Source organism: Bos mutus, chromosome 23 (genome assembly GCF_027580195.1).
Source record: "Bos mutus isolate GX-2022 chromosome 23, NWIPB_WYAK_1.1, whole genome shotgun sequence".
In the NCBI taxonomy this organism is placed as follows: Eukaryota; Metazoa; Chordata; class Mammalia; order Artiodactyla; family Bovidae; genus Bos; species Bos mutus.
In genome coordinates, this window is record NC_091639.1 from 37,487,389 (window position 1) to 37,500,917 (window position 13,529).

The 13,529-nt window shown below is 38.0% G+C and overlaps 1 protein-coding gene and 1 pseudogene across 4 annotated transcripts in view; both read left to right on the forward strand.

Annotated features, from left to right (window-relative positions):
• Positions 1–13,529, forward strand: part of BTBD9 (BTB domain containing 9) — a 410,406-nt gene that overhangs the window by 44,810 nt on the left and 352,067 nt on the right. For all 4 annotated transcript variants that reach the window (XM_070361346.1, XM_070361349.1, XM_070361347.1 and 1 more), the window contains exons 5-6: positions 5,914–6,133; positions 11,960–12,079. In XM_070361346.1, the coding sequence (XP_070217447.1) occupies positions 5,914–6,133; positions 11,960–12,079 (340 nt within the window). The remainder of the gene's footprint in view (positions 1–5,913; positions 6,134–11,959; positions 12,080–13,529) is intronic.
• Positions 6,624–7,924, forward strand: LOC102284460 (SIN3-HDAC complex-associated factor pseudogene; annotated as a pseudogene).

The window sequence follows — 13,529 nt, forward strand, 5'->3', positions numbered from 1 at the left end:
TATGACGACCCGGTGTGTGTGTTGGAGTAAAGGGAGTAGAGAAATAGTGTGGTAGCTAGAGGGAACAGGCCAGGAAAGATCGCGTAAGAAATTAGAGGTGCTGGAGAATGGCACTGGTTAAGGGTCAGCCTTTGATAAAGGGTGGGAGGAGGGAGAGGGGAGAAGTAACAAGTGGAGTAATATAGTTTTAGCCTTTGTAAATCTTCATCGTTGGATCCTTTCTTACATAAGCTCCTTTTTCCCCCTTCTTGTCCTAGTTTTGACTGAGGTGTTGATAGGACCCCAGGCCCAGTTTCATTATTGCCACAGGTAGACTTGGGACATGGCTGCAGAAGTGAGGAGATGCTTTGGGCGTTTCATGTAGTTTCTGGAAGCCTGGAATTGACCAGCTGGTCAATATAGGTGTCAGACCTGGGTTACAACAGGCCCATGAAATTACCAAGAAAGGGGGTGATCAACCAGTTGAGGAGCGTTCAGTTTCAAAATGATATACTGCTTATAAATGTTAAATTCTTCATTTTGGAATAATTCAGTGGGAGCTCAAGGAGGAGATTATACAAAGGCTTAGGAATCTTCTAACTTATAAACTTGAAAAATGACTAAGTAGCAGACTCTTTTTCTGACTTTTTCATTATATGAATAGTAAAATTAATAATAGAAATACTGAGCATTTCACTTTCCTCTCAGACCCTAAAATATAGGATAGTTATTTTCTAAGTAAATATTATTCAAACATTCATATTATTTTTTAAAAATCCAGTTTCTTCACTGTTTGGTGAAAAGAGGTCTAAAAATTCAGATTTGTTCCTGAGCTGATGGTCTAGAAAGACAGTTCTGCTTGTTTTGAAATCATTGTTGAGATTTGTTTGTTTTTTTGTTCTTCCCTGGGTATAGGTTTGGAGTCTTCGGGGACTTCCCATGAAACATTGAGAGGTTCTATCCTGGGACTAGGGAATTAGTATCTACGGGCACAAATACTAACTCCTTTTTAGTTCATTAATATTGGTTACTGCATGGTTTAATGCTTACAGTTACATATCAAATTAAAGCAATTTCCACCCACCCCTTAAAAAAAAAGAGGATCCAAAGGATTTTTTTTTAACTTACCAGGGGTCTGTCTTTTTGAGAATGTGCTATAGATGTAGTTGTGTACATATATAATGATGAGCATCAGTCTATATATCTGCAGAAAGGAAATTAACTTTCTAATTAATTTTTTTCCTTAGAATATTTAAACTACTTGTGCTCAGACCATTCCTTAAGTTTTGTCCTAGCTGTGGAACTGTTTCTTCCTCGAAAGTTAGTGCTTTTTCTCTTCCGACTGAGTTATACTTTGTGTATCTCAGGTTTTAGGCTTTGGGAAACAGAACAGTAATTTCTTGTTTCTTCATGCTTATAACAGATAGCACATCACAACTTCTGTCCTTAAGATGTTTTTTATTGGCTAAAAGTCGATGTGCTTTCTTGGCCTGCTAATTTATAGTATAGGTTTATGTTTGGGTGTGTGTGTGTTTAAATCTGTGCTGTAGGTACGTGGTACCACACACCTATTCCCATAGTTTTGAATAACTAGACTGAGGGGGCTTGCCACTGTGAAACTATAATTGCTGCTTTTCTTACCTACATTCTTACTCAGAGTGAGCTTCTTGAGGACTGTAATTATATTTTTCCTCCTGTCTTTTCCCAGCACCTAGCACAGTGTCTGAATCTAGACTTTTCCAAATTAATGAATGACTGAATCCATCAGTTGTTTCTAAACTAGAATTTAAAATTTGTCTCATCTATCACATAAAGACAGTAATAACAATGAACCGTTAATATTTTGAAAATTCTTTGACTCTGTTAGTATTGCCTTCCCAATTGTAGTTTTCAGTATCTTCGTCTGTAAACTAGGGGTTCACGAGTCATCTACTGAGGTTCCTCCACAGATGCATTTCATGTCTGATATGCAGTCTTGTCTCCAATAGATGGTGTGCTGCTGGAGGGCTGTGGGGCTGAGTCCAGCACAGTGAATAGCACACAGAAAGCAGCTTAGAAATTTATTTTTCCTTTAAATTAATTGGACTATGATTCCTTTCAGTTCTTGAGTGTTTTCATTCTGTGATCTTTGTAAGTAACTTGCCTAGAGTTAGAGGGAAATCATGCCTGAGCTAGAACCAAAGTGCTCATCTGACTCATGAGGCCAGTACTCGTTGACAGGCTCCTGCCTGGGTTATTTTCTGTTTCTGTTTTGTGGTGTGTTTGAATACAAGTACTGTTAGATGTGGAGACAGGCCTGCAGGAAGTGCAGATAATGAGGAAGGTTAAGGTAAGGAATGATCAGGAAAGTCATCTGTAATGCTTCGCTTGCTGGCAGGGAGGGTCTATACATTCTTCCAGGAAGTCAAGTTGGGGAGTAGAGTATGATTTAGGGGACAGAACTGGGTAAAGAGATTGCAGGGGGAAGAGAAGTAAATGTGGATCCAAATGATCCATCAAGGGTTAACAGCCATCTCAGCCTAGATGCAACAGAGAGTTCAATAAAGGATAGTTAAGAACATGAAGCAGTTAAAGAAAAACACACAAGATAATTAACCCAGCACCATTCAGATTTTGGCACTGTGTAGCTAGGGGCTGGTCCTGCTCCATTTCTTCATAGTTTTTCTTTCTAATAATTGGCTTTTTTTCTGCCTAACTGTGGAACTTTAGAGTTTCATTTTCTTTCCTTAGTATTTGTAAAATGCATCAAAAATCAGAAATGTAAAGGTAACAATTATTGTTGTCTACTGTCTTATTTAATCTCTACCACCCTATTTTTTTGAGAGCTCTTTTATCTACTGATAGACAGATAATAGACAGTAAGAGTATTTGTGGCTTGAATTATTTTGTTATGACTTCAACTTTTTTTGGTGATCATTTTCCCTTTTAAATTCATCATTTAACCATGGATTCTGGGGAAAAAAATAATTGGAGTTGTATTTTTAATCCTGTGAGATACTTGGATTATAGTTACCATGAGAGAATTTCCATTTTTGTAAATGTTCCCAATTTTGAAGGGGAAGATACTCACAGGGAATCTATATCAAGAAAGTTAGATAAGTTCTCAAGTCCTCTTGAAATAAACTTCAAAAGAGAACTTAGAATTGTGGTCGAAATTTTATTTCCATTTTAGACATTCAGCTACGGTCACTCAAAACTCTTGTGCCTCATATGTTATTCTTTGCTTGATAAATTTTAGAAGTGAAAAAGCTTATGTTTAGAGAAAATCGAAGGATAGCAGCAGGCTCTACATCTGAAAGCTTGAGTGACCCTTCTTTGTCTTGGTCTTGACTAGTGGTGTCAGAGCTGGAGGATATGCTTCCAGTGGTCAGCCGCAGCAGACTTTGAACACCCACATTCTGTACCCAGCAGTAAGGGAACAAAAGTTTGTTTTTACCAAGTAATGACACATCACTGATAACCTGAAAATCACAAATTTGAAGCCTTTTTTTGCTTGCTTTATAAAATGCTTTGTCTCAAGATTGGAGGCCTCAACTTCTCTCTGTTTGGTTCACTGAGGGACCCCCAGTGCCTCAATGGTACAGAATGGGTCCTTAGTAAATGTTTTTTGACTAATTAAATGCTTATATTTATGTAGTACCTTAGTATATATTTGCAGTATAATTTTTAGCTCTGTGGGTGGGTTGGGTAAAATTACTATTGGTTTTAGATGAGAAAACAGATTCAGAGAGACTAAGAGACCTCATCAAGGATAATAAGTGGTAGAGCCTGAGTCTCAAACTTAGATTTTCTCATTTTAAGTCCAACTTAAAAACAACAACAACAACAAAGTTTTATCAGACTGTTCTTTCTTTTGGGACTTAAGTAACCTTAGAAGGAGGAGCTAGTAAGGGGGGAAAATATGGTCTTCCCATGAGAAACCCTTTACGATGGTAGTAGCAGGGCAGGGGCCCTGGTAACAGACCACCTGTGTTCTAATAACACCTCTGCTCCTTGCTAACTGTATAGCCTTGGGCAACAAAGTCCACCTAACCCTTCTCTGTCTCCACTTCCCCATCTGCGAAATGAATGTAATAGGAGTCCTACACTCAAAGGATTACTATGAGAACTAGGTCAAAGGAATTGATAACATTTGTTAGATAACAGAAAATAAATGTGAACACTATGTGTGATTTCCATGAGCTAATAGAACGTTTTTGTTGTTCAGTCATTAAGTTGTGTCCAACTCTTTGTGACCCCATGGATTGCAGCATACCAGGCTCCTCTGTCCTCCACTAATAGAATTTAGTAAGTTATAAACTGAAACTGTCTCTTGGACAGGGAGATCAAACCAGTCAATACTAAGGGAGCTCAACCCTGAATATTCACTGGAAAGACTGATGCTGAAGCTCCGGTATTTTGGTCATCTGATGCAAACAGATGACTCCTTGGAACAGTCCCTGATGCTGGGAAAGATTGAGGACAGAAGGAGAAGAGGGCATTAGAGGATGAGATGGTTGGATGGCAGCACCGATGCAATGAACATGAACTTGGGCAAACTCATGGTGAGGGACAGGGAGGCCTGGCATGCTGCAGTCCATGGGGTCACAGAGAGTCAGACACGACTGGGCGACTGAACAACAACAAACTGAAACTGAGCACATAAGCCTCTGGTGGTAAGAAGTTGATCATGACTAGGTTTTATTTTCATTTGGTTTGGTTTCTGAGTTGCCTTAGTCTTTTGCAGGTTAACTAAATTTAACCCAAACCCTATTTTTCAGCTGCATTTTTTATCAGCTGGAGCCACTCTCTTTACCTGTCTTCATTTGAAAAAAAAAGTTTTTAAATCTGCATTTTCCTAGAAATCTGCAATGATAAATTGCTCCTTTTCCCTGAGAGCCTAATTATAGCTCATACTTTTACCTAGTCAGATATGTATATTCTGTGAGAATTCAGCATTTATTTATACCATCTGTAAACTTGGCCAGTGCTCTTATTGTGTGCTTTTTTACACATGTTTTGTAAAAATAATGGCAGTTTTGTAAAAATATTGGCAGATTTTTAGAGTTTAGTCTGTGCTTTGCAAAGCTCTTTTCATTTAATTCTTAAACCAGAACACCTGTGGAATAGATGATGCCCTATTGAGAAACCGAAGTTCAGAGAATGTAACTTCCCCAAAGTGACACATGTGGTTAAAGGTGGCAGCATTATTTAAACCCTGACTTCAAAGCTCAAGATCTTAACATCTATTTTATGTTGCCTATTATGACTCCATGGAGAGAGTGTCAGTATTAGAATGTTAGTACCTGGAAGACAAGTTTCCAGATCTGTGAAGCAAAATTCGCATAGAGAACTTCAGAGTCTTAGGAACAATTGACTCTTAGTACATCTAGTGTTGGAGAGGGGAAGAGGAGGGTTAGTTATAATCATAATATTAATTTTGATGACAGACTGAATTTTTATTTTTACAAGTGTATCTTCTTTTAAACATATTCTTGTTTTTTAAATAATTGATTCAGCACGTCCTTGTATGACCAACAGCTCTGCTGTATTGGAAATTTTCTCTGTTTTGTCAGAAATTGGACCTATCTGCTTTTATATTTTGTGCTCAGCCCAGGTGGCAGGTATAGGTCATTTCACATGCTATTTTTGTCAAGTAGATATTAAAGCTTCTAATAGAATGAATTCAGCAGAGCTGATTTGTTTGTCCTAGAACATAATTTTTCCTAGTATTTACCACTTTTTCTTAGTCATAACTAGTCCCAGGCACTTAGTGGCTACAGTGGTGTCATTAAATTTCAACTGTGATGGTATCTTACACCTCACAGACATTCCATATCTCCTCTCTCTCATTAAATGCATATACTCGAATCATCTAGAATTTTAATCTTTCCCCCCCAAAAAGGAAAATTTAATAAGTAACTGTTAACCTTGCTTTTTCTATTTTTCACTTAGTACCAGAAGAAAACATTGCAACTATGAAGTATGGAGCCCAGGTTGTGAAAGGGGAGCTGAAGTCTGCCTTATTAGATGGTGACACTCAGAATTATGATTTGGATCATGGATTTTCTAGGCACCCAATTGATGATGACTGTCGTTCTGGCATTGAGATTAAGCTAGGTCAGCCGTCCATTATCAATCATATACGGATCCTCCTGTGGGACCGAGATAGCCGGTGAGTCATTAGCATGACTTGGAGAGATACTGACATGTTTGACTGAGATGGCCTAATTTTGTGGTCATCAGCTTTGGTTTTACAAATTTGATGTTTTATATCCTTGTCATCATTTTACTGTTTCTCTTGAAGTTTAGTTTTAGGGAAAGAATTAAGTACATTTCTTTAAAACAACATTTTTTGTTTCTTTTCTGCATATGAAAGTAATGAACACGTGTTTATTGTGGAAAACATAGAAAATACAGAAAAGCACAAAGAAGAAAATAAAAATTACTAGCAATCTCACTGCCTATTATTAATCTTTGTACTAGTCTAACTAGCATTTTTTTTATGCATAGTGATATAAACACACATAAGCACAGACAAAACAGAAACCTGTAAAACCACACATAGTTTTATAAAATAAAGATCAGATATACAAAAATTAACTTTGCTTTTTAATAAAAACATTGTGAATATTCTATGCTTTTAAAATGTTACTTAGATCTTTCTAGACAAGGCAGTTGAGGAGGAGGGAGCGATTGAAGGGAGGATTCACTTGGCGTGCACTGTGCCCCTCGGGAACGTTATTGCGCGTGGAACGGCTGCTTTTGTAAGGCTGTTGCCCAGAAGAAAAGATGTTTGGTCTTCACAAGCCAAAGATGTACCGAAGTATAGAGGGCTGCTGTATTTGCAGAGCTAAATCCTCCAGTTCTCGATTCACTGATAGTAAACACTATGAAAAGGATTTCCAGAGCTGTTTTGGGTTACATGAGACTCGTTCAGGAGATATCTGTAATGCCTGTGTCCTGCTTGTGAAAAGATGGAAGAAATTGCCAGCAGGATCAAAAAAAAACTGGAATCATGTGGTAGATGCAAGGGCAGGACCCAGTCTAAAGACTACACTGAAACCAAAGAAAGTGAAAACTCTATCTGGAAACAGGATAAAAAGTAACCAGATCAGTAAACTGCAGAAGGAATTTAAGCGCCACAATTCTGATGCTCACAGTACAACCTCAAGTGCCTCTCCAGCTCAGTCTCCCTGTTACAGTAACCAGTCAGATGATGGCTCAGATACAGAGATGGCTTCTGGCTCCAACAGAACGCCAGTGTTTTCCTTTCTAGATCTCACATACTGGAAAAGACAGAAAATATGCTGTGGCATTATCTATAAAGGCCGCTTTGGGGAAGTCCTCATCGACACACATCTATTCAAGCCTTGCTGCAGCAATAAGAAAGCAGCTGCTGAGAAGCCGGAGGAGCAGGGGCCAGAGCCTCTGCCTATCTCCACTCAGGAGTGGTGACTAAGCTTTATGTAGAAGGGGAGCAAAAATGATTTAAATTTTGGAAAACAAAGCAACAAAATGACCCTCCTATTTTTAATTTGGATACCTGCTATTCTGCCAAAAGATGGATTTGTAGAATAGTTTCGAATGGGTTATTTTTCCTCCAGTTCCACAAACTCTGAAGCCAGTGAAGCTTACTACGAGATAAAAAAGAAGTGTACATAATATTTAAGATGCTGAGTATTTCATAGGAAAGCTGAATGCTGCTGTAAAGTGCTCTTTAAGTCTTTTTTAAAAATCCCCTTCTAATGAATGAAATTAGGGGAATTTTCAGGGGACAGAGATGGGATTTGTTGTATGATAAACGTATGTAGTTTTAGTCTTTCTATTTTGAGAAGCAGTGGTTGGGGCATTTTTTAAGATGGCTGGCTACACTTGTTTTCCTTCATTATAATAAATTTGTCATAACTCAGTAAACATGGACTTGCCCCTAGAGGTGGTGGTTAATAACTGAAATATTAAGGTCTTGCCAAAGTTCTGGTGATTCAAACCTGTACTACTGAATATTAAGCAGGACAGACAGCTCTCTGGTGCGAGTATCTTGAAGGAGTAATTTCTAATATGCAGAGGTAACTTGACTGTGTATGTTGCATCCTGTGTCACCTCCCTCCATATTGGTATTTGATACAGATTTTAATTTATATGAAACTTAAAAAGCAGAATCAAAACTTAAAGCAGAATCAAAGTTCCTCTTGGGGAAATGTCAAGTCTTTAGGATAAGCAATCCTACATGAATAGTACCAAAGCATTACCACTTGGTAGAGAACATTCTCTACTAAAAATGTTATATTATCTGAAAAATAACAATGTGCAAGTCTTTGGATGGCACACGAGAAAAACAAAGGTTAATGCTTCTTGGGGCACGTTTCTTAGAGGGCTTGCAAGCGTGTAAATAATTTGTTTATGTTACGTGACTGGTGACTTCACTGAAAATCTGCACAATTCAGTTTTAGCTCTGGATTACTTCAGTTGACCTTTGTGAAGGTTTTATCTGTGTAGAATGGTTGTTTGACTTGTTTTAACCTGTTAGGGTTTTGGGATTTTGGGGTTTTTTTTTTCATTCTATATTAAAGTAAAATTCTACTAAAAGAAAAGAGGTGTGTGTGAATGCTGAGTGGGTTGGTTTTGGTTTGGCTTCTTTTAGTCAGGCTTTCTGAACATTGAGGTGTTAGATGATACATCCTAAATGTGGAGCTCTTCCATTCTGAAACCTTCATTAAAAGCCTTTTACTTGAACCCAAACCAAAGTACTATCTATTGCCTCTTTTCTAAAAGTACAGGAAAAATATATCACCTGTTTTCATAACGAGGAAGCATCGTTTGCCTCCCTGGTAAAACATGACTCAGTACTTATTTTTAAAACTGGATTTTAAAGATTGGATAGTATACATAACAAGAGAGTGAGCCACTTTTTATGGGCACCCTATAGTTTCATAGTTCTTAATCAAAACTTAAAGTTTTCTATTTCTTCCTTTGGGAAAAAACTACAAGCCACCATATGCACAGACTACACAGTGAGTTGGCTCAGTGCTCCCGCAGACTTTGAGGTATATTACAAGAACCCCAGCCATTATCATCTTCCTCCTGAGTTATTTTGAAATTTTGTTTTGTACATTTTGGCTGCAGTATTGGTGGTAGAATATACTATAATATGGATCATCTCTACTTCTGTATTTATTTATTTATTACTAGACCTCAACCACAGTCTTCTTTCCCCCTTCCACCTCTCTTTGCCTGTAGGATGTACTGTATGTAGTCATGCACTTTGTATTAATATATTAGAAATCTACAAATCTGTTTTGTACTTTTTATACTGTTGGATACTTATAATCAAAACTTTTACTAGGGTATTGAATAAATTTAGTCTTATTAGAAAAAAAAAAAATGTTACTTAAAAAAATTTTTTTTTAGGGACTTCCCTGGTTTTCCAGTGGCTAGGACTCTGAGCTCCCAATGCAGGGGACCTGGGTTCAATCTCTGGTCAGGGAACTAGATCCCACATGTTGCCACTATGAGTTGACATGCCACACTGAAGATCCTACATGCTGCAACAGAGATTGAAGACCCTGTTTGCTGCAGCTAAGATCCAGCGCAGCCAAAATAAATACAAAATTTTATTGAAGTATAGTTTATTTACAATATTGTTTTTAATTTCTGCTGTACAGCACAGTGATTCAGTTTTTTATATATATATATATATACACACACACACACACACACATGTTTTTTTATATTCTTTTCCATTATGGTTTATCATAGGATATTGAATATAATTCCCTGTGCTATACAGTAGGTCCTTGTTTATCCATGTAAAATGTTACTTTTAATGATTGTTTGGTATTTTCTACCATTTGGGTTACCACTATTTATTTACTTGATTGATTACTTTTAGATATTATAAAAACTTTAAAAATCTATTTTATACTATGGATAAAAAAAAATTGTCTTTTAGTGTGTATAAATATCATTATCAAAACAAAACTGTGAAAAAGATTTGGTGGGGTCCAGCCTAGAAACCCACCAGTTTCAAAAGTTGACCTTTCTTTCTAGCCACTCTAATTTTCACCCACTGTGGTGTCTGGGTTCAGCCATGATGGCAGAAATACCAGAGCAGTAGGGTGACTAAGAACTGAATGGTCTCCCTCATTACTGCTTACCTTTAACCTACACCCTACATACCTGGATACTGGTGTGCAGTCTCTGAGGCCCTGCTTGTGTTTTTTACGTCTAGGCAAGAAGGGCTTAATAGTAAGGATGATGAAACCCTGCAGATCTTGCTGGTTAATTCATTTTTCTTGTTAGCACCACTGACCACCACACTGGGCTTTCAGGCCATTTGAACCAAGTGTGAGGGAAGCTTTATGAAGGGAGAGCCAGCATTTCCCATGTGTGTGGATGTTGGAGGTTATCTCTTGGTTGTCTGTTCCCTTTATATTAAGAATATATTTCCTGATATGTATCTTATTGGATATAATATGTTTGTTTGGCAAAATGGAACACATTCATGTATTATTTCCATGAGTCTCTGATTAATAATAGTAGTAGGCAGTGTTCTAGAAGTTTTACATATATTCATTCATTTAACTAATGATGAAATTAGTATAAAAATAATAAAAGAAAAAGGTTAGCACATTTGAAAGTAGTTACCATCATTTCCAAGATGTTAAATATTTATAGGCGACTTTGTTTTACTATGTGCGTTACATTCACAGGGGACTTAACTTTACCATGTACCAGTTGTTATCTTACAGAAGTTGTTATCATTCTAAGCAAAGGTGAAAAATTCAGAATCTTAAGCCAAAAAGATTCTGACATGTGTTGTAAAATTATATCCTACATTGCTGATAACCCAGAGAGGTTCAATAAAAGGTTATAACCAGTTTGAGACTGAGCGATAAAATGAATGGGAGTGAGGGGACAGCAGAAAATGAGGGGATGACACAAAATAAGCTGACCTTTTCTGGTCACAACTGTTGGTTGCAGGCTGACATTTATGGTCACCTAAATCTTCTGAGATTGTTCCTGTTGATATTACAGTACAAGTAATAACTGCATCTCAAATTTAAATTTGGCTTATGACAGGGGAATATAGATTTGTTCAGGATGGGACCAGCATGTAATGGTCCAGGGTAGCTGACCAGGGGAGGATGATAGGCTGATTTCATTACTGGCAGATTATTAGCTGCCAAATTTTAAGTTGTATGGAAAAGAAACACGTAATATCTCTTCACCCATGTCATTTATTGTTCTTCAGGCTGCGTTTGTGTGTGGGAGGGATCAGGAGATAAGCTGGCCTCCGTGAGGAAATATTCAGAGTTGCCTTTCCTCCTGAGAGAGTAGGGCTGAGCACCCAGGCCGATGAAGGCAGAAGGAGAAAACACCCTTCTCTATTTTCTGTCCTCTCTCTGTCATGGCTTTAATAATCTGCTAATATGGTGTGTGCAGGGCATCCTGGTCCTGTTATGTCTTCTATACCTGATAACATGCCAAGCTCCATGCTAGACCCTGAATATATGCAGATAAATATGGCATGGTACATGTTCTTAAGCAACTTGAGACTTTCCCTGGTGGCTCAGCGATAGAGAATCTCCCTGCGATGCAGGAGACTCAGGTTCAGTCCCTTTGTCAGGAAGATCCTCTGAAGAGGAAAATGGCAACCCACTCCAGTATTCTTGCCTGGGAAATCCTATGGACAGAGGAGCCTGGTGAGCTACAGTCCATGAGTCACAAAAGAGTTGGGCATGACTTAGTGACTAAGCAACATGTTCTTAAGCAGCTTGAGACCTAATAAGGCAGACAGACATGCAAAGAGATAACTTCAATACATATTGTAAATGCTGTATTAGGGGGATCTATACAAATTTCATCATCAGGATTTGGTCGTCGTTCAGAAAACCTAATTCATGAGTAGTGTATTTTTTGTACCTTTTAACATTTTATTAAAATACCACTTGTTATTTTAATATCCTTTTTTTTCTGCCTTTTTCCTTTTGATTCATAGGTCTTATTCATACTTCATTGAAGTGTCAATGGATGAACTTGACTGGATCAGAGTGATTGATCATTCGCAGTATTTGTGTCGTTCCTGGCAAAAGTTATATTTTCCAGCCCGCGTCTGCAGGTAGTTCTCATGGCTTATAAATGATATTGACGTTTGTCTAAAGAGATACGAATGTTGAGAAACAGATTTCGTTTTCTGTCTCACAGAAGAAAAGTTTTTCAGGGTATCAGCTACCAAATGCATTCCAACTAAAACACTTAGGGAAACTGGAAAATTAAACATCTTAATATTTATAGTGTACTGTGAAACTGTTTTGTACCATGTTTATGTAGTAGACCTGTAAATGGATAAGAAGGGACACTGAGATGTGGAAATGCTTTTTAAATTCCGTTCTATACCTTGAAAGCAGAGCTATTGTTAGTGGGTGCATTCTTTCCACAAAAGCCAGGAGGGATATTTTTGGAGGCTTCCCTAGCAGTCCTCAGGGCCAGGAGATTTTTGGACACCATTGAGTATGTTCTGAATATCTTTGTTCTTTTTCTAGGTCAGTGAATATCAGTGGGATTTGACAGAGCAGGTGTTTCTAAGTGGGGTTGTGTTTGGGGCAAAGGAAGCTGAGCTGGTGGGGCTCTAGACTCACACCCTTCCTTCAACCAGAGCACCTTAAGTATTATTGTTGTTACATATTTTAGCTCCATGTAAGTTTGTTTTTTAAAAAGTATTGATAAACTATTCTAATGTTTCATATTCTTACTTTAGGTATAAGCCATCTTTAAAGCTTTCTTTCTGAAATTCTGTAAAACCAGGATGAATGATGAATTGAGGAGTTGGGAAAAGCGGTTAAAGACCCCTGAAATTCTGTTGTTGTTTTTTTCTGTTGTGCTTTTCCCCTTGGAAATCGCCCTTCATATATCACCCTAACTCAAGAGATCAAAGGCAGAAAGTGATTGGTTTGTTTGGTTAGGTGTGACAAGAGAAGGGAAAGGATATGGTGGGTATAAGCCAGGGAGCATGTGGAGCACGCCTCCTTACCCCCAACCCTAACTCCCCTCCACACCCTTACTCATGTTCCTGACTGACATCCAGTGTGGCTGAGTTGGGGCAGATGGGGCTGGCCCCACAGCATTTACTGTCTTGGTCAGAAGATACCCTTATACTTATTTAACGCATGATCTAACAGTATCAGGCTGAATTCTTATTCCCACCACAGGAACACCACCTTTCAGCCTCTGTTACTGTAACAAATGTTGCCTACATTTTTTTTGGGTATGACCAGACACATTATTGTTACCCAGGAATCCTCTTGTGTGGAAATGAAGAAAATCAATTTCATTTCCCCAAAGAGGAAGTAAAGTGTCTCAGGTCTGGCAGTTGCTCTTTTATCAGAGGGGTTTTGAATGTATTAAAATGAGAAGGACAAGAAATTGAGTGAAGATTCTGTGTCTCAGAACTGCCTAGGGATACTTTGAGAGTGACGGAGGTGCCCCGAAGTGGAGAACGGGATTGAGTCTGCATCAACTCACATTATTATGGTTGTATCAGGTTAAAAAATAAGCAGTGTAACAACCAG